At 37.3% G+C, this 25,579-nt stretch overlaps 3 protein-coding genes across 4 annotated transcripts; all 3 read left to right on the top strand.

Annotated features, from left to right (window-relative positions):
• Positions 1-4,897: 4,897 nt before the first annotated feature.
• LOC133722275 (uncharacterized protein At2g34160-like) lies at positions 4,898-6,674 on the top strand. Its single transcript, XM_062149127.1, has 5 exons — positions 4,898-5,143; positions 5,654-5,702; positions 5,910-5,972; positions 6,061-6,125; positions 6,219-6,674. The coding sequence occupies exons 1-5, from the start codon at positions 4,934-4,936 to the stop codon at positions 6,318-6,320; spliced, it is 489 nt and encodes a 162-aa protein (XP_062005111.1). The 5' UTR covers positions 4,898-4,933; the 3' UTR covers positions 6,321-6,674.
• A 2,641-nt stretch (positions 6,675-9,315) lies between these two features.
• On the top strand, positions 9,316-14,534 carry LOC133721354 (flowering locus K homology domain). 2 transcript variants are annotated; one of them, XM_062147935.1, is made up of 7 exons: positions 9,316-9,492; positions 9,933-10,491; positions 12,123-12,375; positions 12,789-12,937; positions 13,038-13,319; positions 13,659-13,853; positions 14,158-14,534. In XM_062147935.1, exons 2-7 carry the CDS (start codon positions 9,943-9,945, stop codon positions 14,332-14,334), a joined length of 1,605 nt encoding a protein of 534 aa, XP_062003919.1. In that variant the 5' UTR covers positions 9,316-9,492; positions 9,933-9,942; the 3' UTR covers positions 14,335-14,534. The 2 variants fall into 2 exon arrangements, with proteins under 2 accessions (XP_062003919.1, XP_062003920.1); XM_062147936.1 differs by having other exon boundaries at positions 9,328-9,471.
• A 4,297-nt stretch (positions 14,535-18,831) lies between these two features.
• Positions 18,832-20,712, top strand: LOC133720907 (probable aldo-keto reductase 1). Its single transcript, XM_062147390.1, has 7 exons — positions 18,832-18,891; positions 18,998-19,168; positions 19,255-19,461; positions 19,561-19,733; positions 19,989-20,073; positions 20,178-20,346; positions 20,504-20,712. Exons 1-7 carry the CDS (start codon positions 18,832-18,834, stop codon positions 20,710-20,712), a joined length of 1,074 nt encoding a protein of 357 aa, XP_062003374.1.
• Positions 20,713-25,579: the final 4,867 nt, after the last annotated feature.

Below are 25,579 nucleotides of genomic sequence, written 5' to 3'. Positions count from 1 at the left end.
ACTGCTCATGGAAGATTTTCCTTCACTTAATTCTCACAATTCATGAACAGACAGGGGACCATATAATTGCGCTTACAAGTAGTCCCCAGCACCTAGCCAGAAAGCTTCGGCCTAGTTTGGTGCAGCTATATATGCTTTTTAAATAATCAGTTTTAGCTGTGCCGGGAGAATAATCGGCTTACAAATTAAGTGACTGAGCGTTTGACAAAATATGTTTTTAAAAGTACTGTGAGTACAAAAAGTAGTGTAATTTAAGTGTTTGATAAACTTTGATACAAGTGCTGGGAGCGTGTAAAATGACCAAAGTCAATCAACTTTTAAAAGCCCAGCTTATAGAAGCATGGTATTTGCAGCTTCCATAAGTTGCATAGGAAAGTGTAAGATTGTATTTTAAGTTGCTGGCTTTTGTTTTACCAAACAGAAATAGCTGCTTAAATTATTTTATAAGTCACAATCTCACACTCACCTTAGAGCCAAACTGGGGCTTTATCATATACATGATTCTTACACTAATTAACCCTTGCTTTATCATATACATGATTCTTACACTAATTAACCCTTCTCCTTGGTATATATCTACGCTTAAAGGGAAAAGACTCTTATGCCTTCGACCAAAAAAGAAAAGAAAAGTTATTTTGCTTTGCATGCAATTAAACTAGATAGCACACAAGTGTTTACTCTAAATTTGGTGATTATTATGGTATTATTCTTGTATTTATTTCCAAAATAACATCGTTGGCTTGAAGTTTGATAAGAGAATTATTAGAACTTTTGATCCGGATTTTGTGATATATCCGCACACATATATACGTATATATGTATTAGGGTTTAGGGTTTACTATTTCATTGTATACTTTAATAGGCAAAGAGATTTAGAAATAATAAAAAATTCAAGTAACGGAAAGGTTAATGGAGTATATTTCTGAAGGAGATGTACGTGTCTTGGAGATGCATGCATTATATACATATGTTCATATATCAAATCACCACCAACCACACCCTTTTCTTAATTGATCATTTTTCCTAATTTAGTTGTGCGCCCCCTTACAATAAGAGGATCCCTACCTAGCTCTTCTCAATGAACAGGGCCGGTCCTGAGGTTTTAATGGCCTGAGACAAAAAATTAAAATGTGGCCTCTACACAGACACCTATGTACATACACATATTTGCACCAAATAATAGTACAAAATAATCTATTTTGAATAAAAATAGATATAGAATTCATAAGTGATTGCCAAAAAAAAAAAAAAAGTGAAAGAGGAAGCAAGGTTCGAATTTGCACCAAATAATAGTACAAAATAATCTGTTTTGAATAAAAATAGATATAGAATTCATAAGTGATTGCCAAAAAAAAAAAAAAAAAAGGAAGTGAAAGAGGAAGGAAGGTTCGAACTGGGCCCAACAAAAATTGAATTAAAAAAAGGAGAAAGGAAAGTAGTAGAGTTCGAACCTTGATTAGGGAGGAAGTGGATTAATAGTGCTTCCACTGAAGCAACACGCTTGTGCGTGCATTTAGAAGCAAAAGCGGAATATATACCTATATAACATATATACAGAACTAAATTTTCAGAGGCCCCCGGGAACCGGTGGCCTGAGACAGCTGCCTCAGGGCCGGCCCTGTCAATGAATAATCAATTATCACACGTCGAAAATGACCATTCAAGAGAAATGCTTCTTTTTGCTTGATTTCATTTTTCTTGACCGAGCTAGCTCGATCGATCTAATTTATTCACCGACAAAGTTGCACGTGTAAATTGCTAGGAAGCAAAGATTTGGACAACTCGATATATATCAATTTGCTGGATACTACAATAGATTGTGTCTGGACCATGAACACACCCCTAATCCCCTATCCTCCACTTTCGGCGCGTTCTAGCTCTTTTAGTTGACAGGCTAGTTTTGGTTTATGCTTCTTCATTCTTCTCGGACTATTTGAAAGTCGCCGAATAGTTCTATTTGTACTATTTACTAATCACACTAGTAACTTATTTTTTTTCAATTGAAAGACAATATTAAATGAAATTAAGAAATACATGAGGCGATGTAATAACATTGAAAAAATAATAATAAACCATAACAAGGTCCACAAGCACATGTAGAAAGAAAAGTAACCACAATATGACTAGAGCTACACTATACATGTCACTCGAGCAATGTAAATGTAATAGTAACCATAATCATAATCGTTATAGGTGATATGATCACTTAGGATATGTGACTCGCTAACAAAGAGTTCAAAAGTTACCGAGGGTGTCAAAAACTCGGACGTTAGCAGACAAGCTCTCAATAACCAAAATCAATACCAACACAAAATCAGCATCTTTCTCTGATCTTTGGGTGCGACCCGAGTCCCAAATTCGGCTCTAATCCAGAGTTAAATCAAAAGCCCAGGTCCAAGTGGAAATGCTATGGGCACCTAAGCATTTGGGCCCCCTAACACCTGCCCATATGGAAAATCTGTGGACACCCAAATAGCTGGGAATGGCGAACCGTCGCGTTGCCGACGTATTCTGGGTACCGCCACCAGCCACATTGCGCAGCCTTGTGCCCAAACCAGTCGCTTGTCTCGCCATGGGGATGCAGCGCCATGGACAGACAAGGATCCCCGTCGCTGCGTTGGGAAGAGATAAGACACCGAATCGGAAGCACCGCCCAGCCGCTGCAGACTCGGACAATTAACCACCATCCCTGCAAAGCCATGGTGCACCATCGCCAGCACAACCCGATCCAGAGTAACCAGAATAATACCTAGATCCTAGAGGCGAATCAAATCTCGCCATTGCAATAGAGGACGAAAATTTTGTTCAGCTTCATGACTTCATCACTTTTTGCTCAGGGAGGTCGACCAACATGCACTATGAGGAGGGAAGACCTCAACAGGAGCCAAAAAGCTCGACAGACGAAACCATAAAGCTAGGGTTCGCTGCCCCCTGAAAGAGAGAAAAGAGAGAGTTTTCGCGCGCTCTCATCGTGTTGTTATCACCCTTGCAAAAGATCAAAATATCACACTATTAGCTTTACTACATTACTTATATTGAAATTTACACGATCGAGAGATTTACCTATAGAAGGAACTACGGTGGCATTTACTGTAGAGATCGATAAAACCACGCGGCTAGTAAGTTTCTTTCCGGCTAAGCTTATACATGTGAAAGTTCGAACATGTGTCAGATAGGAAATGCAAAATGTGACTCGGAAGAAAGAACTAGATCTAGATCATTAAGCTAGCTAGGGTAATTGACTTGTTGGTTTTGGGCTTGCGTGATTAACTTGTTGAAACAAGCAACCAAATCCAAATCCCGGAAAATATCAGATCAGCCCATAATGGTCTACAAATGAAATTGGAAGGTCATGACTTTTGGGCACCATATTGGCTATAGCTTACAACGACAAAAGCACGTCAACAAATATACTAATTGCTGAGATTTTGCACATATCAGAGGATCTTTAGTCATACCAACAGACTAATCCGTGTGGCTAAGAAGTTGATGTAACAATCAAGCGATTGAGGGCTAAAATAGTAAAATTAACCATATTTTGAACTTTTGATACTTCAGGGACCGCGGTTAAAAACCTAGAAGGGTGAAAATCTCTGCACGAGAAAGGCACTGACCCAAGTACTGAGATTCTGACGATTATAATTGAACATAATTGGCGCAAAAACCTCAGGTATAGTTGCTTTGATTTATTCAAATGGCTTTAGTTGCTTTGAAGAGTTTCTGCGCTTTTTGTGATTCATGACATTGATAGGGCACAACTCGTATGCACTGAAATACCAAACAGGCCTTTCAAATTCCCCTCCCTCCTTTTTCAGTTTCAGATTATTGTGTACAAACGCTTCACTGCTTACTGTCTTCTATCAAACAATTTGGCATGAAAATGATGGTGATTTTGGAGTCCTTTATCCATTTTCTGGCTATTAATGCAAGGGCTAAGCTCAAAGTATAATAGATAAGTCCATCGGAGAAGCATCAGTGAATTTAGATTCCTAGTGGTGGTCAAAGCGGTAACATTCTGAAGATTCTAACTTCGGGCTGTCCTCGATGCTTTATTGAAAACAGATGCTCTGTTAGGAAAACTAACCAACACAAATTTATTCGATTTGGATTATGAGATGTGCATTTTTTTAATTTCAATTTAAGTGTCTAAGAAAAAGGAGGTTCATTTTCTCATTTCACCTTTCCCTTGGTTGTCCTGACATTGTAAAAAATTGTTACCTATGCTCGGCCACTTTTGGGTACTTCAAGACAAATTGCAAAACTGGCTTCATGAAAGAATTTGTAGATGAAATTTCAAAACTAATCATGTTTTCCTATTTTCAAAAAGGACCATTTCACCTCTCTAGTGCATGAAATTGGTATTGGGTTGTATACAAAAATGCATCATTTCATATTTAGCTAATGTAGAGAAACTTCCTCTCTCTTTTCCTCACCCGTCTCCGCTTTTCATACCGGCCGTGTTTTGGCTTTCAGGCACGGCTTCATTCTAGATCGTGCGTGACTGGCCGGATCAGACCAGTATAGAAGACACTTTTCTTGACTAGTTCCGGCCTTCAAACTTTGTCGCCCTAAATCATCAACATTGTTTGATCTTGCAGTTTTTTTTTGTAATCATGGCATTGCTAGATCACGAACAACTTACTTCTAATCTTCACAAAACCATTCCAACCTCTGGAATCAAATTTAGTGTGGGAGTACGTGATCCTTTTTTTGTCTAAAGAAAACAACGTAATTTAGCAATGTACCCCGGCACCTGCGACTTCGGATCCAAACTGCCCCAATAGAGTGACTCGGTCCACTTACCAATCATAAACCAGCACGCGTCCACTCCCTATAGGGTCTTCCGCCAATACTCCCGCCATTATAAACCTTTCACCCGTAACCGAATTCCCGATCATAATTCAGAGACTGATCGTGGTTAAGAGAAGAGAGAATGGCGTCGGTTCAGGTAGCGAGGGTTGCAGCCGTACCACCACCGCAGGCCCAGGCTCAGGCTCAGGCTCAGCCCCAGGTCCAGGTCCAGACCCAGACTCAGACCCAGACCCAGACCCAGACCCAGGCCATAGGAGAGCAGCAGAAGAAGAACAGAATTCAAGTTTCCAATACCAAGAAGCCGCTCTTCTTCTACGTCAATCTTGCTAAGGTATGTAGTGAATCAATGTTTCATCTTTTGTGTAAATAAGTTGTGGGGAATATGAAGAAATTAATTAATGGAGTCACCTTTGCCTTTCGGATTGGCATGGAACATAATTTGTTTTGGATTAGGTCATGCATTTTCTCATTTTGTTTGGATTAACAAATCTTGAGTGTTTGATTATATGGAATCAAATGCTGGGTTACATGATGATGAACTTACACTTTTACCAAAGTGTAGTTAATAAATATTTCAGAGCTTTATGAGTTTGGTTTATGCCTATAGGTTCCTGATGGGAAATGTACAAATCAGATTTTGGAAAAACTGAAAAAAAGATGGATATATCTTATGCTTTAAGGCCTTTTTGAAGCAAAAGAATGAAACAGACAAAAGATTTGTTTGCCATTTTCTTGATTTGTTATTGGATGATTTTAGTAGATTCAAGATGGGAATGTTTGCTTATAGTCCATGTTTTCTGGATCTACATTTCGTCTTTACGTAGTTTTTCCTTTGATGCAGAGGTATATAGAGCAGCACAATGAGGTTGAGCTCTCTGCATTGGGAATGGGTACATTTTCGGAATCATTTATTTATGTATTTATTTTTTTGCTAAGAAATGTTGCAGGAAAAAAAGAGAATGTTTTGTAACTCAACATTATTAGTCTAATTTGTTGAAATTGGATTTGGTGAATTGCTAGTGTGATGAGGATGATTTTCATTTTTGTTGCTTGAAAGCTGTCAGTCTTGCTTATATCCTGTACTTGTTTTTCAACAGCAATCACTACTGTTGTCACTATTGCTGAGATTTTGAAGAACAATGGACTGGCTATTGAAAAGAGTAAGACATTTGTCTTCCTATTTCCAAAAGAATGGAATGAGATCATGGAGGTATCTGATTTGGTTGTCTTCATTTTGGTATTGTACAGAGGTGTCTACATCTACGGTTGGCATGAGGGACGACAACAAGGGTCGTCTGGTGCAGAAGGCTAAGGTATGTTTTTTTAAGTGAAGGTGGATCGAACATAGCATATATATATATATATTCCATTTGACTTCTGATATCTCCATTTCTTTTGGTTTTCAGATTGAGATTGTGCTGGAGAAGTCTGAAAAGTTTGACTCTATAATGAGTGCTGCTGCAGCTGCTCAAGCTGCTCAGGAGCCAGCTGCTGAGGGCAATAAATGACAACAAAGCCGTAACTCCCTCTATGGTTCATTGTTGTAGTTTATATTCACATTATTTCATGCTGGAACTGAGATAAGTAGGTTAATAGGTAGCTGATTCTTTTGCAGTTGCTAGTACGGAATAGTAAAGATAGTATAGAAAACAATTATCATAAATGATGTGGCAGTGCAGAGAGGTTGCAGTGGTATGCTACTCTCTAGTTTCGTCATTTCACAGAGAATTGTAAAGATCTTCTCTTGTTATCTGTTATCATACTGTTACCTTTGGGATTTGTAATTTTTCATCTTACCGCACATAATGTTGATAATTGAATGGCCAATTATTAGTAAGAAATTGTGCCACCCTATTCTTAGATCTGATTGCTTGATTTGTGAGTTAAAGCAGCTATAGAATGATTAAGTTTTCATTAAAAAAATTTGTTGAGGTTTAGGAACATTGCTCTACAGATTAATGTTTTCATTCTGATCTTCATGTATTAGATACAATCTCATATAGAGTGCAGCTAGCTTGTCTATAGGGGTTAATGAACCAGGGAGGTTTGCCTAGGTAGAGGGTTTGTACCTATAGGAGTTGGTACTGTAAATTTAGTGTTAGTTTTAGCTGGTTGTGATGTTTGGTGTTATATATCTCTTACCATATGAGGTGATGTCGATTCTTAGAAGTGTTGATTATCTGCAATCTTCTATGTTTAGACTTTGGAACTTGCTTACTAGCTGCTTCAGAAATGTTATATCTAGTGGTATTTCTTAGTGCTGTATGTGTTCTTACTTACAGCCAAAACCAAATAGACATGTAAAACGATGTAGTTTTAGATGTAAGCACAAAATTAACACTGGAATGCATTAAAATTTGGTGCGGCCTTGAGAATCAGGTGCTGGCCTGTACAATGATTCTCATTTGGTAGGTTCTTTACTAGGATAAGGTACATGCATACTATCCAGAAACTCACTGATAAATAATGTCTGTCGTTTTCTACGGTCATATATGTTAAGAACTGAAAATGGGAAAGATAAATTGCCGTTAAAGTCATTAAATTGTTTCTATCCGGCATTCTGTCAATTGAAGAATTCAGAGGCAATTAGCATTCTGTGTTCTGAGTGCAAATTGACTAAAATTAGTGTTTGGAAATTTTCTATCAAAAGCTTCTCCTTTAATCACTGGATGAATTCCTCTAAAGATCTAAACAAAATGTCAATGGACGAGGTCATTAGGTACGATTAAATCTCACTCTTTGGCTCAGAATAGCGAATTTTTGTGTTTAGATCAAAGGATGACTATGGATCATGTTTTAGTTTTCTGATTTTTCATATATTTTTCTTTTGTCTCTCTAGTTAAGATCAATGGTGTTCCCCATTTGGTCATGTCGAAGATGATAATAGATCTATATTCAGTGCAGGAAGGTTAGCTCTTTTTTGTGATATAATTTGAACCAGGATTACTTTGTTTTTTTCATCTCTCATTTCAGCCCCATGTCTATTCTGTTGAAATTAGATGTCTTGTTCCTTGATTACATTGGACTCTAAGCCGTCTTGCATTCAAATAGTTGGATAACATTGAATACATATTCATATTAATATGCTGGTTTTTCTTTTCTATATCAGATCTGCTGTCACCATTAGATTTGTAGTTATGAATAGAGTGATGAGGTTTGTAGTATCCGTGTCATGTTAATCAACTTGAACCATTTAAAAGGTTCATCCAGATCTGGCAAGAACAAGAACAAATGCTTGTTTTGCTTGTTGGTTGTTACTTAGCGGTAGTCAGGGCCTATGTTTTGAGTTCCTCTCATTTACCAGTTATGAAGCTCTAAATGTTGGATATATAGCTATCGCATCAGACATGCGATGCAACCATTTTGGCTTTGAATGCAAAAGAGTCGAGAGCCAGACTTTGATAGTATACCTTCTTGTCTCATTGGTAGATTTCGTAGAGTCTACAGATTCTGCATTTTTTTGACTTCTGCACAATTACGTTTTGAAGCTCATGCAATTCAGATTGAGCAAAAAGAAATCATGAGACAGTTGAAACAGTATGTAAATTAAGCAAAGTTAACAACGATAACGCAAATAAGTAACAATGCAGAAAGCTAAACTGGATTGGTCATGTGTTTCTGATGAGTTGTAGCCTTGAAATTAATTGGTTTGTCTCTTGATCTTTAGGTATCACCTTAACTAAAATTGTTCCAACTATTTGTTCATCCGTTTGAAATTGTACTCCTTACCAAATGCCTAATTTGGTCATTTTGCCATAGTCCTTGAGGCATAGATTTTGCCATCTTGCTTGTTTTGCAAAAAGTACTCATCACAATTTTCCATTTTTGTTTTGCAAAACAGTTTCTGTTTTGCAAAAGGTTACTTGGACGCACCCTTATGTTTTTCTCCAGCCTTCTCTTACGTTCTCAGCTCTTTTTTGTTGTGGCTTGGTTATTACCTTTTTTTTTTTTTAGGCTTTAGTATCGTTCCAAAGGAAAAGATAGTCTCTATCATTGTCTCAATGGCTTTCCGAAAAAGTTACCATCTAAACATTAGTACTTGAAGCAACATATTTTCGAACTTATCACCCACATTTTGAAAAAGATGAAAACACCCCAAAAGCCCTATCATCAATCCTTCCCTAATTTCGAGTGGACCACTTTGTTTCTTAGGTAAGTCCTAGGAAAGAAACTCCCAATCCTAAATCGTTCGTCAACACCCTCCTTCACTCTCTTACGATTTCAGACACTGTAACGATTATATAACGTAATTTTCATTTAGTTCGGCCCGATGAGGCCTCCACGCCGGCAAATTCTCATCGTCTGATTCAGGACTGAGAGCCACAATTTGATTATCATAAGCAAGCTTGATTCTAGTAATTTACATAAAAAATTACTATGCATAGTAACTTTTTTCTTTTTTTACTATGCATAGTAAATGATATTTTTTTTTTTGCTCTTAAAAAAAAAAAGTTACCGCAGAAAATAATAATAAAGAAAGGAGTGCGTATACGATTTAGAGAATAAATCCTAATACCTCAGAATCTAGAACCACAAAAACCAAAAGCGAAATCATTCTATCTCTCTCTAAACCCTTTCGAAACCCTAATCTAACCCACCATCCTTCTCTTCCTCGATTCGCTTCTTCACTTCAGATTAACCAGCTCCACTCTGCTACTGGTGGTTCTCTTCAATACCCATGTAATCATATTTATAGTTTCGCTTGAATTTATATCTCTATGGATTTGCTCAAGTATTGGTTTTGATTTGTTTCTGTGAATTTAATGAAGTTTCGTTATTGGGTTCTCTTTGTTTCGGGATTCTGGGGTCGTTTTGTATTTGATAGAAGGTTAATTCGTTTTTATTTTATTAGTTCTTATTCATTCTTTCAATTTTTTTGATGGTTGTGGCTGTAATACTGTGAAACTTGTTTTCTGGTGTGTTATTCTTTAGTGGGTTCTTTGATTATGTTAGTTTTCTGGGTGCCCATTTTGTGGTTTTCTTCAAGACTGGTTCTTTTTGTTTTGGGAATTTAGTGCTAAGTAGAAAGATAGGATTTTTGTGATTGTATGTTGGTCTGTTCTTTGCGGCTGTGTAGGAAATTTTGTTTAATTTATCTTGGTTTATGTTTCGTAATGCAGACATCTTTTTATGGCTGATGAAAATCCGAGCTTTGGTGCACATGATGGGGATCACTTACCCGAGTCTGAGGTTGTGACTCAGCCTGAGACTGAGAATGCAGAGGCCGAGGCTGAGGCTGAGGTGCTAGCCATGGCGGAGGCTCAGGCAATGACAGGAGAGGCACAAGTTATTGCAGACGCTCAGGCAATGGCAGCAGAGGCTCAAGAAATGGAAGCAGAGGCTCGGGCCAGGGCACAGGCTCATGCAATGGCAGCAGAGGCTCAAGCCATACTTGAGGCACAGGCTGAGGCAGAGGGACAGGTTGAGCTGGTTGGGCAGCTACAAGAGGAGGAGTTACTGCCTGAACATGACCAAGAGCGTCATGAAGATGCTGGGGGTGTGGAAGGTGAGAAGAAGTGGCCTGGATGGCCTGGTGAGAGTGTTTTCCGGATGTTGGTTCCTGCTCAGAAGGTGGGTAGTATAATTGGACGCAAAGGGGAGTTCATTAAAAAAATAGTGGAGGAGACGCGAGCTCGCATTAAAATCCTTGATGGTCCTCCAGGAACAACTGAAAGAGCTGTAAGTTTCTACTTTAACGTCTGTGTGAATGTAATGTAGTAATGCAGAACTTGTAGCTACTTTCTATCTTTTAGTTCTTCTTGCTTTTTATCAATTGATATACGTCATTCTCTATATTGCCATATCTCTTTGACTATATGTTACAGTTCACATGGTCTAAATAGTGCCCCAAGTTTTATGCCAATATGACTTGCAAAGATGTTGAGGGAAAACTTCCTTAGTGGCTTATGAATGTTTGGTTAATGTTGAAATTGCTTAGCAATTATCAACTTCTTACTCTCTTTGACCTTTATTACAGAGTGGAACCAGTTTTGTTAGTCATATGGTCACAATGTCACATATCTGAAATGACTGGGGGGAAAGATCGATGAAATATTTTGACTATAACTCTGTTGATTTTGAAATTTGATCACCAAAGTTAGTTTTAGAAATTTTGTTAGATCAATGGTGCATATCACCTTGTAAAATATAAAAGCTATTAGTTTATACTTTATAGTGAGTTTGTCCAAAGAGAAAAAAAATATAATAACTTTCATGTAGAATATGGGAAAGAGGTACGGGGAATAATACATATGCTAACCAACAATCTAGGTATCGTCCATCTTGTGTTGAAAATTCTGGTTTAGCCTGACAGGGAGTATGATCTCCGTTTCTTCCTAAGTTCTAGTTTTTTCATTGGAATGTCTACCTTTGTAAGATCTCTTGGGTGACAAGATTTTGTTAAAACATAAAAAATTTGTTATATAAGCATCCATTCCAGCACTGCTGTTTTTAAGAGTCTGGAAAAAAAAAAATCTGTTAGAATTATAAAACAATGTAAGGTAAGTAACGGCTGTGCTTAGGCCATAAATCTTTAACTCTAGAAGTTATTTTCTAAAAATGTTTAATCAAAAGAAGACAAAGAAAGAAACATAACAGGAATACCCAAAATATGAATACAGTTGCATTTATTGTAGTAACAACAATGAATGTGTGCAGGTTTTCCGTGCAAAATTTAAGGCAACGACTCAATCATCAATAAGATCCCAAACTTGAAGAACCAAAGGTCCAGATTGCAGGGATCAGCGTCGAGCATTACAATGTGCTGAAAAGTTTATCTGAATAAACCCATACACTATTCGAACAATTGTACCACGAAGCTCTCCACTATTTCTGGTAACTTCAGAACCTAGATGGTTGATGTCTTGCCGCAGATGGTGTACACCATCATAAAGAAAAGTAAAAAAAGAAGAAAAAGAAAACAATAATCCTTTGAAGACCACTTTTAAATCTTAAGGGGCTTATGAAATTGTCATACATATGGGGAAGATAACTAATCAGTTTATAACCACAATGAGTTGATAAATATCAGTACATGAGTAAAACATAAAACTACTAGGTTGACTTTCATTTGGTTGGAAGTTGGAAGATCGTTCTTAGTTATGCAGTTTGGTGTGTAGCTTTGGGTACAACATCATATGATCTAGCTGCAACTTGGATTTTAATTTGGTTCTCGTTTTGGGACAAAGATTTGATAACTTGGCATTTTTAAGAAAAGAGTAGCACACAATTTCTTCTCGTTTTATATCAGCATTGTGGACTTACTAAAATCCAATATTTCTTATATGCTAATGGTGTATTTCTGTAATTAGGTAATGGTTTCCGGCAAGGAGGAGCCTGATTCTTCCCTCCCTCCTGCAATTGATGGCCTTTTGAGAGTTCATGCACGCATTGTTGATGGTTTGGATGCTGATTCTTCTCAAGCTCCCCCAGGCATGGGTGGTAAAGTTTCGACAAGGATGCTGGTTCCAGCCTCACAGGCTGGTAGCTTGATTGGAAAACAGGGAGGAACTGTTAAATCCATTCAAGAGGCATCTAACTGTATAGTTAGAGTTCTTGGATCAGGTGAGCTTCATTATATCTGAATTTCTTAAATTTTATAGCCTTAGAAAATGCTTCAAAATATACATATAGATGAGCTGAGTTCTGAGGAAGTCATCATTGGATTACCTAGTTGCACCTCTTGTTTGATATAGTTGCTGATCTTTTGGCACTTGGCAGTCATGATTTATTCAGTATTGCTAAACATCTGAGCCTTAATTTCACCCAAGGAATATAAGATTAGATTTGTAGAGGCTGTATTAGAATCCTGGAGCACACATATTGCTATTCAATGTCCTTTGCTCTATATCTATAGTCGTAAATTGTATGTATGGATATTACCTATTAGAATATACTCAACATAGTTAATAGACTGATTGGAAGATACACAACATAGTTAAAAGATACTGATTAATTTGTTCATCTTTGTTTTGCAGAGGACCTACCGGTTTTTGCTCTTTCAGATGACAGAGTTGTTGAAGTAGTGGGCGAGCCAGTTGGTGTCCACAAAGGAATTGAACTAATTGCATCTCACCTCAGGAAGTTTTTAGTTGACCGCAGTATAATTCCAGTATTTGAAATGCATGTAAGTCATTTTTCGTCCATGATATATATTTTCTTCACCTTCATTTAAACCAGCTTTCGATATTGGATGAAGCATGGGATGATCATAATATTTTCTGCAGATGCAGGCAAATCCTCCCATGGAGCACATTCCCCCTCATCAATCATGGGGTCCACCTCAAGGTATTCCACACAATGCTGGTGGGGGTCCTGGATATGGGCCACCTAATCCCCAGTACATACCATCTTCTCGGCAGCAATTTGACAACTACTATCCACCAGCTGACTTGCCCCCGCCTATGGAGAAACAGCCGCATCATGGCATATCAGCTTATGGACGAGAAGCTCCTATGGGTGTTCATACATCATCAAATGCTCAATCAGCACCATCAATGGTCTCACAGGTTGTTTCTTTGACTTTTTTTATTTTTATTTAAAATTTATTGAGTATTAAAATGGAACAAAATTATTGTAATAACTGGTCAGGCATGTTGTTCTGGTTGCATATTGAAAAACTATTATCTTGAGCATGTGTTTCCAGGTCCTGTGACATGATCTTTTGTGGTCCCTTTAAATGTTGCTTTGTATTAGGACCTCACTCATGCTTAGATGAACCCTGACCTAGTTCAAATTATATCAAAAAGCAAATATTAGGTTGTTGGCATGTAGAATGAAGACGGAGGAGTTAGTATTAGTTCTTTCTTGCAGTCCAAATATGTAATAATGATTTTTTTGTTTTGCAGCTCACACATCAAATGCAAATTCCATTGTCATATGCTGATGCTGTTATTGGCACAGCGGGTGCAAGTATAAGCTATATTCGTCGGGCTAGTGGGGCAACTGTTACAATACAAGAGACGAGGGGTGTTCCTGGGGAGATGACTGTTGAAATAAGTGGAAGTGCTTCCCAAGTCCAAGCAGCTGAGCAACTGATACAGGCAATGCTTCTTATCCTGTGATTTGATCTTTTATCTTATTCATTCTTTCTAGCTTATTAGATTTCTGGGAGGTCATTAGTGCACACATTCTATGGGGGGTGGGTATTCTGTTCGTATATGTTTTATGGTGGGAGGAATTACACCATTTAGTGCATCGAGAGTTTGGTAGAATGCCTTCATACATGCTTGTACAGTTTTTCTGCATTAAGAAAAAACAAAGAAAGAAAGAACAGATCTGTAGCCAAAACTTCTGTCAAGTTTGATACTCCAGAGATTTGATAATGCTTGGTTTGCTTGATTGCAGAACTTCATGGTCGAGGCTGGAGCACCACAACAGCCACAAGCTGCTGCCCCTGTGGATCAGGGTTATAATTCCTATCCAGCTCATGGTTCCGTGTATGCATCTCCCCCATCCAACCAAGGTCACCAAGGCCATACTGGCGGCTATGGCTCAGTCTATGGCCAACACTATGGTTACTAGCTCAATAGGGAATATCAATTTGGTTTGTCAAAGTTGAGACTAGTTGTAATCGTTGTGAACTTGGTAATCACCAAGTAGTTTCTCGATAGGGCAGCTGTATTGTTATACTATCCGTTTCTCCTTTTTGAAACCTTTGATTTAGAAACAGTCAAAATGTCAGAATTGATGTGTTCATTAAGCTAACAAGAGGATTGAACCAATTGAGTCTCGGAATGAGACTGTTTTAATTTAATCCTGATTGATGTATTGAGGATCATAATTGCAAATGATACATCGGATTGATGTATTGAGGATCGTACTTGAAAATTTGAGGCAACAGGATCTAACATTTGCAAATGATACATGGGATACTTTTAAGACGCTAATGAAGCACAGCTATCTTTGATAGAATGAAACATTGATAAATGAAATATACAACTATACAGGACATATTTGGTGGGGTACAGTTCTGTTTCTTCCTTTCTTTTTCAAGCCTCGGAGTCTATTTTCTGTCTTTCCAGAGAATCAATCAGTAGTCAGATTTAAGATCGAATCTCTGATGACATACAGAATATTTCTCCGTGTTATACATACATAATGCAGTAATGGAGAATACCGATACATAATGCAGTAATGGAGAATACCGATACATAATGCACTTAAGGACAATACGTTTTTGACAAGTTAACTGGGGAAGTGTTCTTATCAAGAAGGAAACGTATAGACTGCTTTTACCTATTGTTTTAGACCACACAATTTAGGAGATGAAAATAGAGTTGGTGGTTTGCCACCAAAACCCCATAATCTTTATATATCAAGTTTCAGTGTTCCATATACCACCTAGATTCTGCCTCAACTTTTGACTAAGCTTTCACACAATGCAAACTAGGTTGGAGAACATAACCTTTTCAATTGCTAGTGCTGTATTAGCGTGTTTATAAGGACTTAAGAAGAAATTTGGTTCTGGAAAAGTTGGAATATAATCCCAAACATCAAATCATTTAGAAAAAATGAGAAAGTTCTTCCTTTATTAGGAATCTAAAGCTAAACTTCTAACTTCATCCTGCTGAGAAATAAATTTTTTAAAACCAGAAGGTACCTGGATTCGTTACCCCATCTTAATTTAATCTTACTAAATATATTTAGGCTCTCCTTAGTTCATTCATGACTATAAATATGACCTCTCTATCCCTTTCAATTTCTCTAACTCACATTCCTAGAGAACTAGTTACCTCTTTTGTAATCTCTTACATATCAATGGAAAATGGTCATGACGGATCAAACTCCAAGGGTATGTGTGAGAAGATCTTCAGCTGTCTCTGCCCAAATTTTCAATCAAACCATCATGCACACCACAAACTAGCCAATGGGTCCGGAGCTGAAGCTGTGGCGAATGATATGGCACGAGTGCCCAAGGCAGAGATGGTTCGACCTACAAGGGTTTATGGGCAAAGACAACATCATGTTATTGTGAGCATGGATTCACAAGTTGAGGTAGATAACAAGATACCAGGTTTGGATAAAAATGATACATTTTCTGAATACATTAACCGCACAAAATTTAAGATCAGAGCTTCTAAGTCCAATGTGGGAAAGGAGAAGGTTGCCTCCGGAGAAGATCATGTTAACGAAAAAGTGAAGGAAGATGATGGTAAGGATGTATTTTCAGATTTTGTTAATCGCGCTAAGATTAAGATTAGGAAGACATCAAGTTTTGGAAGCAAAATGAATATCTCCTTTAAGAATTAGGAGACTGAAGCTGTGCAGCCATAGAAGCTCTTGATGAATAATGGTGTGGTGCTGATTCAAGTGATTTCCACTAATATCATCTCCCTCTACCTCTCTGGTGTACTTGTTATGTGAAATTATTAAATCCTTCTGCTTGATTTTTTTTTTTCCAGATCAATTGTATTAAGTAATTCTTGTACTTCATGTGTCGGGAGAAGTTGTATTCTATTTTATTTATTTTTTACTTTGAGAAACCTATAAAAATGTATGCTTCGCTGCTTAACAATGTCGTGACACAATTTGTTTTGGTTATAGAGATCCTCCTCTTGGGAAAGTGTTTTTTTTTTAACTTAATGAATGTGCAATTTTTTCTCGAAATTCATAGACTATAGCACTTGAAATTGGGATAGTGACGACATCAGCCCTCTTGATCGTGGATTTTTCACTAGCAAGGCAATGATGGAAAGTTTGCCTGCAAATAGTTTTCTGGTAACCTATGTTAAAGACTGTGTATCTCTTTCTGTCTGTTTAGTTATTATATGATAAAGAAAACCGTAAAGACAGCTGCAATTTGTTAATTTCCTCTTGCTATGAGAGTAAGCTAGTTCATTTGATGGCCGCTCAATTTGTCATCAGCAATCACTTCCTCGTTGTCAAGGGTGTCTTGAAAACAAGATTCTATATGGTAAAGTAATACTTGACTAGAAACATGGAAGCACCCCTGCACAATTCGCACTTGCCTTGATTGTTCATCAAGGTAATCATATGGTACCTATATATCCCTGGCGCGTGCGTGTTTACCTCTCCTTAGTTCATCTTATTCTAAATTAGACTATTTGCACTAGACTAATTTATGTTCCGAACGAAATATATCAAGGGACTGTAACTTGATGAATATTGTAATAGTTCAATATACCGAACTCTACTTGTTAATTTTTGTAGGGACAACTACTAAGACTGAAAATATTGGTGCACGCTAATGTCGGTTCCTTCATAGTGAAACTCACTAAAGAAGGTGTATATACAGGAGATATCTGATATGATACCCATCAATGCAGCGACATGGAATCGACTATCCTATGACCTATAGTCTTACTCTCTGCTCTTGGAAGTTTGCAAATACACCACCAAAAGCTAGCAATGCAACTAAAAGAAGCCTTTATTCGTATCATAGATGACAGTCTGCGATGCTGCTGCATCTTTGTATCGGTAACATTAATTCTGATTTTGGTTTGCAATCAAATTGAAAGTTCATTGGAGCAGATTAATGCGAATTAAGTACAAACATGTCGTCACCTGCATTAATTTGGTGCATAGTTTAGCAAATTGGTTTCTGTTGAGGTTCTTATCAAAGTATGAGGCTAGTAAACTATTGGATAAACTTTTTTTTAATTTTTCTTTTTTAATTTTTTGGGAAATATAACAACAGAGCTTTTTTTTTTTTTTGGCTGCCTAACTCGAAGCTTTTTCAGATAGGGTTTCTGGGTCGGACTTGACTTTCAGGAATCATAGATTCATAATCCTAGGGCTACTTCACTCTATCTCTAGCGTTTTGCTAATCTCAATCCGCTTTACAACTGCGTTTCTAATGGCTGCTTTAGTGTGCATGAACATCTCCTTAATTGTGCTCAAAATGACATATAGTTTCTCACTTCCTTTCTGATAAAATAATCTTAGTTTCTCCCATGCATGTTATAATGAGTACTTGAACGCATTATTTGCAGTTCAAATCAGTCGTTACCTAGAGAAAATAATGCAGGAGTCCTGCTTCCATTGCTAGTGTACAAGCTCCACAACTCTTGCTGTGCAGAGTCCTTCTATTGCAAGTGTACAAGCTATACGTGATAAGTCTTAGCTGATAGCCTGATATCAATATGTTATACGTCATCTTTAATTTACTTAATATAGATAGAGTCGATCAGTTATATAGATAGACTTTACAGTTTGATTGTATCTAGTACTTACTGTACTCAACATACGTACAATGAGTTCTTCTCAAAAAAAAGAAAAGAAAAAAAAAAGAAACCGTACGTACAATGAATGAAATTCATTCACTTCTCAAATTCCTCATGGTACCGGAGCTGCAAAGCTTCTAAGGAGAATTTTTTTTTTTTCAACTCTCTCCATCTCCTTATTCTCTATGGCTAGCACAGAGTCCTCCCTCCCCGGTCCAAATGTTGCTCATTTTCTCAAGCTCACTGAAACCAACTACTTCATTAGGCTTCAACAAATGCGTCCATTCCTCAACGGCCACAATCTTTCCCAAGCATTTGAAGAAAAAGAAGACCTTGTTGCCTTCTCAAGCCACCTAGCACATGCAGCAACAACTTGCTGGAAAGCAAGACAAACTGATGCCTTCCCAAGCCTTGGCTCTACTACCTAGTACCTGTAGCAACAATTTAACAACTTCACGAGCAGCTGCAGAAAAACAAGACAGATCGACCTTGTTGCCTTCCCAAGCCTTGGCTCTACTACCTAATATCTGCAGCAACAACTTCCCAAGCAGCTGCAGAAAAACAAGACAAGACAGACCTTGTTGCCTTCCCAGGCCTTGGCTCTACTATATATCATCTGCAACAACTTCACAAGCAATTGAAGAAAAACAAGACAGACCTTGTTGTCTTCCCAAGCCTTGGGTCTATAACCACACAATCACAGATTCATTGTCTACTAGCTATCGAGGTCTCTATAGTTTGTTGTATTAATACCAATAACGTTAAACTGCTTTTGCTCATCTACTCATCCTGATTTCCACAAGAAAGAAAGAAAAGAAGAAGAATAAAAAGAAAAATGGCTGAGGTTGAGGGAATTAAAGTTCCGAGAGTGCAACTGGGAAGTCAGGGATTTGAGGTGAAATTCATTTCAGATTCTTGATTTTCAAGTGTCAATAGCAAGTTACGTACCAAGAACAAATCTAGCTTAGCATAATGAATTGTTGGCAAACGTTTGCATGCAGGTTTCCAAGCTGGGATTTGGGTGTAGACGGCTTACTGGGACATACAGCGAAGCTCTAATCAGTGAAGAGTTTGCATTATCATTGATCAAGCACGCATTCGATAAAGGAATAACATTCTTTGATACAGCAGATCTCTATGGACCACATGCCAATGAAGTTTTGGTTGGAAAGGTAGCGCCATTACATACCATGCATTTAATTAAAAGATTCAATGTTTGATGCGTTCTCTTAAACTTAGTATTTTACAATTATTTCAGGCATTGAAGCAGTTGCCTAGAGACCAAGTTCAGTTGGCTACAAAGTTTGGCATTGTAAGAATTGAGCCTGATGAAACTAGGATAGTTAATGGGACTCCTGAGTATGTCCGCTCCTGTTGCGAGGCTAGCCTAAAGCGCCTTGATGTTGACTACATTGATCTTTACTATCAACATCGCGTAGACACATCAGTCCCAATAGAGGACACTGTAAGCCCTCTTTTAACTGCAATATTAATGTATTCCATTATTTATTCGGTCATATATCACAAATTTTTAGATTTTGAATTATACGTTTCTATTTTGTAGATGGGGGAACTAAAGAAGTTGGTGGAAGAAGGGAAGATAAAATACATTGGATTATCTGAAGCTAGTCCAGAAACAATTAGGAGGGCACATGCAGTTCATCCCATTACGGCTATACAAATGGAGTGGTCTCTTTGGACTCGCGAAATTGAGCAAGTATTCGTCCCACTTTGCAGGTAACCTCATCTCACAGTGCTTAATGTGGGACGTGTATATGCTTCCATTTAATTGTAATTTTGCGAATTGGTGTTCAATCTGATTTGTATTCCATATACTTACGGTTTGGTTGTCAATGTTTATCAAGTCCTTATTAGAGCTTACCATAACCTTTACTTAGTTGAGGTGGAGGTTTACATAACACATAGGTGTTGTGATATGTACACTTACACTAAAGTTAAGTCCCTCTCTGTATTCTGTTTGTTGGAACATAGGGAACTTGAAATTGGGATAGTGCCATACCACCCCCTTGGTCGTGGATTTTTAGCTATAGATGGTCTACCTGAAGATCGCTTTCTGGTAACCTATGTTACAGATTTTGTATATCGGCTGATTCAGCCTGCAATTTTTTAATTTCCTATGTTGCTGCTTATGTTCATTTGGTGGCAAATATTTGTTATCAGCGTTCAATTCCTCGTTGTCAAGGAGACAACCTCAAGAAAAATAAGATCCTTCAGGGTAAAATATTGAACTTGGCTGAAAAATATGGATGCACCCCTGCACAACTCGCACTTGCGTGGATCGTTAATCAACCCGATGTCTGCTATGTGCCTGGTGTTGTACCTATATTTGGTGTGTGCCTATTTCTTTTCCTTCCTTCTTCTTTCCCTAATGGTACATATATTATTTGCATTAGACTAAGGCAAATGTACCTTGATGAATAGTCACTAGACCTTTCTTCATTCACCGTTAAAGCTCAACAGACTGAACTCTTCTTTTGTTTTTATAGGCACAACCAAGACTAAACATATTGATGCTAATGTTGGTTCCTTCAAAGTGAAGCTATCTAAAGAAGATATAAAAGAGATATCTGAGACAATACCTATCAACGCAGCGGCAGGTTACAGATTACCGGACTATTGCCTGCCCTGCCTTTGGCAGTTTGCAGATACACCACCAAAAGCTAGCAAGCAATGCAACCAGAAGAAGCCAACATAGATGACGGTCATTCTGTTTTATTTGAGGATTTGGTTTACTTGTCCTCCTCACTCTCATTACTTTTGTGTCTCTCTTTTCTTCAATAAATTCCTCGCTTTGTTGAGGCTAGCTTGCAACAACAACAAAAAAAAAAAAAAAAAAAAAGATGACGGCTTGTAATAAGGAATTGTGATGATTTGGTGGGACTCGATACCACACCTTGCAATTTCTTTTTGTGCTCGAGATCGTTTAGGTCTTCCTAATTTTCGAGGGGTAAGTTTGTTGTCTTCCCCTTACCTGTTTGTTGTCTTCGAGGGGTAAGTTTGTTGCAATTTCCATTAATTCAATAAATTAACCTCGTTCTGTTGAGGTTTGCTAAAAAATAAATAAAAAGGAATTGTGATGCTGTTCCATTCTTTGTATCCATAATATTCTGATGTTGGTTTGCAATGAAATTGTACTTTTTTGGAGCACACATGAGTGAATACAGTGCAAAAATGCTGTTCCCATTCGACAAGCTTTAATGAATATGGCTCTGGGTTCAATAAGTTCTATCACCAGCGACTTGGTCGAGTGGTACAGCACCAGAAACTTCTTTCAAGTCCTCTTCCCCAAGTTTCACCTTCAACGAGCCAATGTTTGCATCCAGGTTCCTAATCTTTGTTGTCCCTGCAGTGGAAATGGAATTTCAAAATGAATAAACAATGTGTGTTTCACGATGCATGCAGTAAAGTGATGCAATACATGTGCAAATAAACCACAGCAACCAAGTCACTAAGGAGCATCACAGAATTCCGATCTCTGATTACATCTTAATTTAGAAGAAACTATAATTGGGGTGAAAGTACAGACTATATGCTCGTCAGTGAAAGTACAGATAATTGGGGGGAAAAGAAATCAATAGGAACCTGGACACACTTAACATTACCAAAAAAAAAAAAAAGTAGTTACTTATTAACGTAAATAAACACAACTAAAATATACATTGGAGAGCCCATAGGTCCAATCCAAGCCCAAACTCCAGCCTAGCTAATAAAGGGAATGAAGAGGCCCACCAGGCCCGACATCGTCCATGACTTCCCGAGTTCCTTCCACCGCCACATCCTCATTTCCCTCGCACCACCCCCACCGTCGCCACATCCTCACCCAATTTGTGTTAAATGCAATGAATGAAGCCGAACGATCTTTGGAGACTTGCAAGTTTGTTGCTCTCTCTTGCTGCAACATCGACTAATGATGATGATGAAGTGAAGAACATGCAAGGCAGCATTTTCGTCTTTGCTTTCACTATCTCCCACTTACTATCAGAATTTGTCTCTTCTTTTCGTCCAAGACATTGTCAGCCTCACCGAAAAGGCGGTGATCGAGGGAAAATGGAGATGGAGCAGTGCTTGAAGCGGAGTTGAAGCCATTAAGTTTTGGAGCGATGTGTCGTCACAAGGAGGTTGACAATATCAAGAAAGCACTCCCTGAAGGTCTGGCTACTTTGTTACTGGGGACACTTGTTAAGCAGGAAGAAATCAGTACAAACAAGGGGCCTGGAATGTTGCCATTGCTGGATCCTCTTGCTTGAGTGTCCGGAACAGTTGGGGACGATGTTGTGGCATATGTACAGTAAATTTGTTAAGGACAACATTAGAAAACAAGATTGGAGGCAGAGAGAGGCCGCCACTGTCGCCATTGGCTCAATTTTGCAAGGCCCTTCCTGGTACAAACTCATGCCTCTGGTCAATGCCCTAAATGCTAACGTGAATGAAATTAATCGAGACAAGCTATGGTACTGTGATGTTTATCATACACTTATTTTACATCTACTTGAACAAAAATTACAATTATGAATCAAAATTACAACATTAAGAACAAAATTACCATATTCATTTACACTATTTACATATAATTAAACCAAAATTACAACATTCACAACAAATTTGTTCAAAAACTTGTAACAATGTGATAAGTGGTGTAATTACCATTAATAGAATTAAGATTACACAAAATATGACTCGTGTTACTACTCCGATAACAAATTTGTAAATGTGTGTGACATGCATATAGGTATGTATTATAGAATTTTCCAAATTAACCTTGTGAAAGTCGCTATTATAAGGACTCTTGGAAGATTATTTGAACTTCTGCTAGAGCCAATTTTGGTGACACAAAAATATACTCGAGATTCAAGAAGAATATGAAAGCATACTTCAGAATTTAATCAAGGAAAGAGTTTGGGTACACCACCACCCATACTTGTTGTGCAAGTGAACTGGCAACGGATTATCGGAATTCTCCTTTAGAATTTGACAAGTGATACCCTCTACATATATAGCTGATGAAACATGTTGTGCTCTTAGCATCCTTGTTGAGATACGCTTCCCAAATACCATTTGGTGCTCCATCTAGTAGTTCCCTGACTTCCCTTCTCCCAAATATAATCAATTGGCTCTTCTCGATGAGGTGGTTCAACAACGAACTGAAGTCTTTGTGAGTTTGGCTGATACATCCAACCACCTATCAATGGCCATGGAAACTCTAGAGGAAGTTGTAGATGGTTGTTGTAGAAGTGGCATTGACAATGAGACTGAGCAATTGTTTGATCCAGCTGCAGAGGTCATGTGGGAGGTCCAATGCAACCAATTATGGACCAGCGACTATTGCTGCCTTTCTACAGGGACACGCCCATTACCCTGAGATATAGTCGGAATTATTCTACTCATCCAGGTTTTGCTTTTGTAGGTTCACGGGGGAGTCGGGACCTCTTGATTTAGTTATCTTTTATTATATAATAATTCATAGTATTCTTGTAAGCAGGGCCGGTCCTGACATTGTAGAGGTCTGAGGCGAATAAATAAAATGTGGCCTCATGAATAGTGTTCGATCAACCAAATTTGTTTTATTCAATAATAAAATTTAATTTTCATATAGTATTTTGTTACATCTATATTTGTTTTCTTAAATTATAAGGGATAAAATAAATTAAACTCATATACATTAGCAACAAAGAAAAGGAATTAAAGGTGATTATACCAAAAGAAACCAAAAAAATAAATAAATAAAAGAGTAGTAAGGTGAACCAGAATAAAGAATAAAAATAAAAAAAGCAAAGTGAATTGAACAAGCTCAAAAATCGAACCTGGATGGGGTGGCTCATAAATGCAAGCCACTAGATTACCTACCAACTGAACTACAACAGCCCATCATGCACCTTGTGTGAAGAAAAATATATAACCTTTGTTGAAATCTATATTTAGATATATATAAAAAACTGACGGAGGCCCGCCGGAAGCCGGTGGCCTAAGGCAGCCGCCTCAGTCGGCAGCCCTCAGGGCCGGCCTTGCTTGTAAGGAAGCCTGCCTAATCCATGACTGAAATATTTTCCATGTTTGCTTTATATTTTATGTTTGGTGTTTCCTTGTGGGTGTTGTAAAACATGCAAAAAATAACATTTAGTTAACTAAAGGCAGAAAATGATTTGTGGCCTCAATGAGGCCTAAAATTTGTGGCCTCAATCTTAGGTGTCATGCCATGTCACCTACACACATCATCAATTTGTCAAATCATGACATGTAATTCTTGAGAAAAAGACAATCTTATCATTTCAAAATCTAATGAATCTAAGTTACTTTGGTTTTCTTCTAAACAAAAATTATTTTGTTTTTTTTTTCTTTTTTTTCATTTTTTCTTTTCATTACTCTCATGGATTTAAACAATAATTTTTTTTTCTTCAATCAAGAATAGAAAAAAATTCATGTAATTCAGTCAATAGATTTGCACATACACTCGATCAATAGATTTGCATAACACATGTATATGAATTCAACTTTTGTTGGGTTCCTGTAAATTTTGAAAATATAATGTGAAAAATACATATTCATATGATTATATGTATTCTTATGTTCATTTTCTTCATAAAGCAACTTCATAGAACGTTATATTTTGAGTTTATTATTTTTTTGTTTGTTTTTTTTCCTTATATTTAGATTTGTAGATGATAATTAATGGCTGGAATTTTTTCTTACCTCTTAATTTAGACATATGTATTTTCCAAATTCAATTTATTGATGCTATTTTTTTGGATGAAATTAATCAATATTTGAAAAGAAAAGTTAATGCCTATTTCTTGACTATATTGATGCTATTTGGAAAGAAAAATTATAGGAAAGAATTTAGTTAAATGAAGAAAAATATTTGTCAAAGAATTTGTAGACATATCTCTTAAGTTAATACATAATTAATAGCTTATCTTTTTTTTGTCACCTAAATTAATTTTTTAATGTAATTGATTCATTCCCTAACATCTAAAAGGAAATTTAAAAGGGTAAAGTTGGTGTTGCAATAGCATGATGTGGCAAAATTTATTATGTGAAATTGAAAATAAAATTTGAATTTGCTTACATGACATGACACCTAGGATTTGAGGCCACAAGTCTTAGGCCTCATTGAGGCCCTATATCATTGCCCTTAACTAAATAACAAACCAATCACATCAAGTTCTGAATTATTGCTTTCTAAAACAAAAGCTGCAATAGGATGTATAATAATAATGCCTAGAGAAGTTCTACCAAATAAAAGCTAATACCTACCATGTAATATAGGTTTGTTGTTGGAATCCCACTTCAATAAGAAATTAAGGGGAGAGAAACTGAGAATATGGTCCCATATAGCACTTCAGTTCATTAATTCTGCATATATTTTTTAGTTTTCAAGCAAAAATCTATAGGACATGCTCCCAAGATTCTTAATCACCCCATCTTACAAAACGGTTCAAAGGTCTCTCAACACTCCAAGCAATTCTTGGTTGATTATTCTCAGTTTCAATTGATTTCAATCCTACTTATCAATGAGGAGGAGCGTGCATGGTACAAACTCTAAGTGTGTGTGCAAGAAAATCTTC

This window comes from Rosa rugosa, chromosome 7, assembly GCF_958449725.1.
Source record: "Rosa rugosa chromosome 7, drRosRugo1.1, whole genome shotgun sequence".
In the NCBI taxonomy this organism is placed as follows: Eukaryota; Viridiplantae; Streptophyta; class Magnoliopsida; order Rosales; family Rosaceae; genus Rosa; species Rosa rugosa.
The sequence above is the reverse complement of the archived record's forward strand: the minus strand, read 5'-3'. Positions and strand labels throughout refer to the sequence as shown.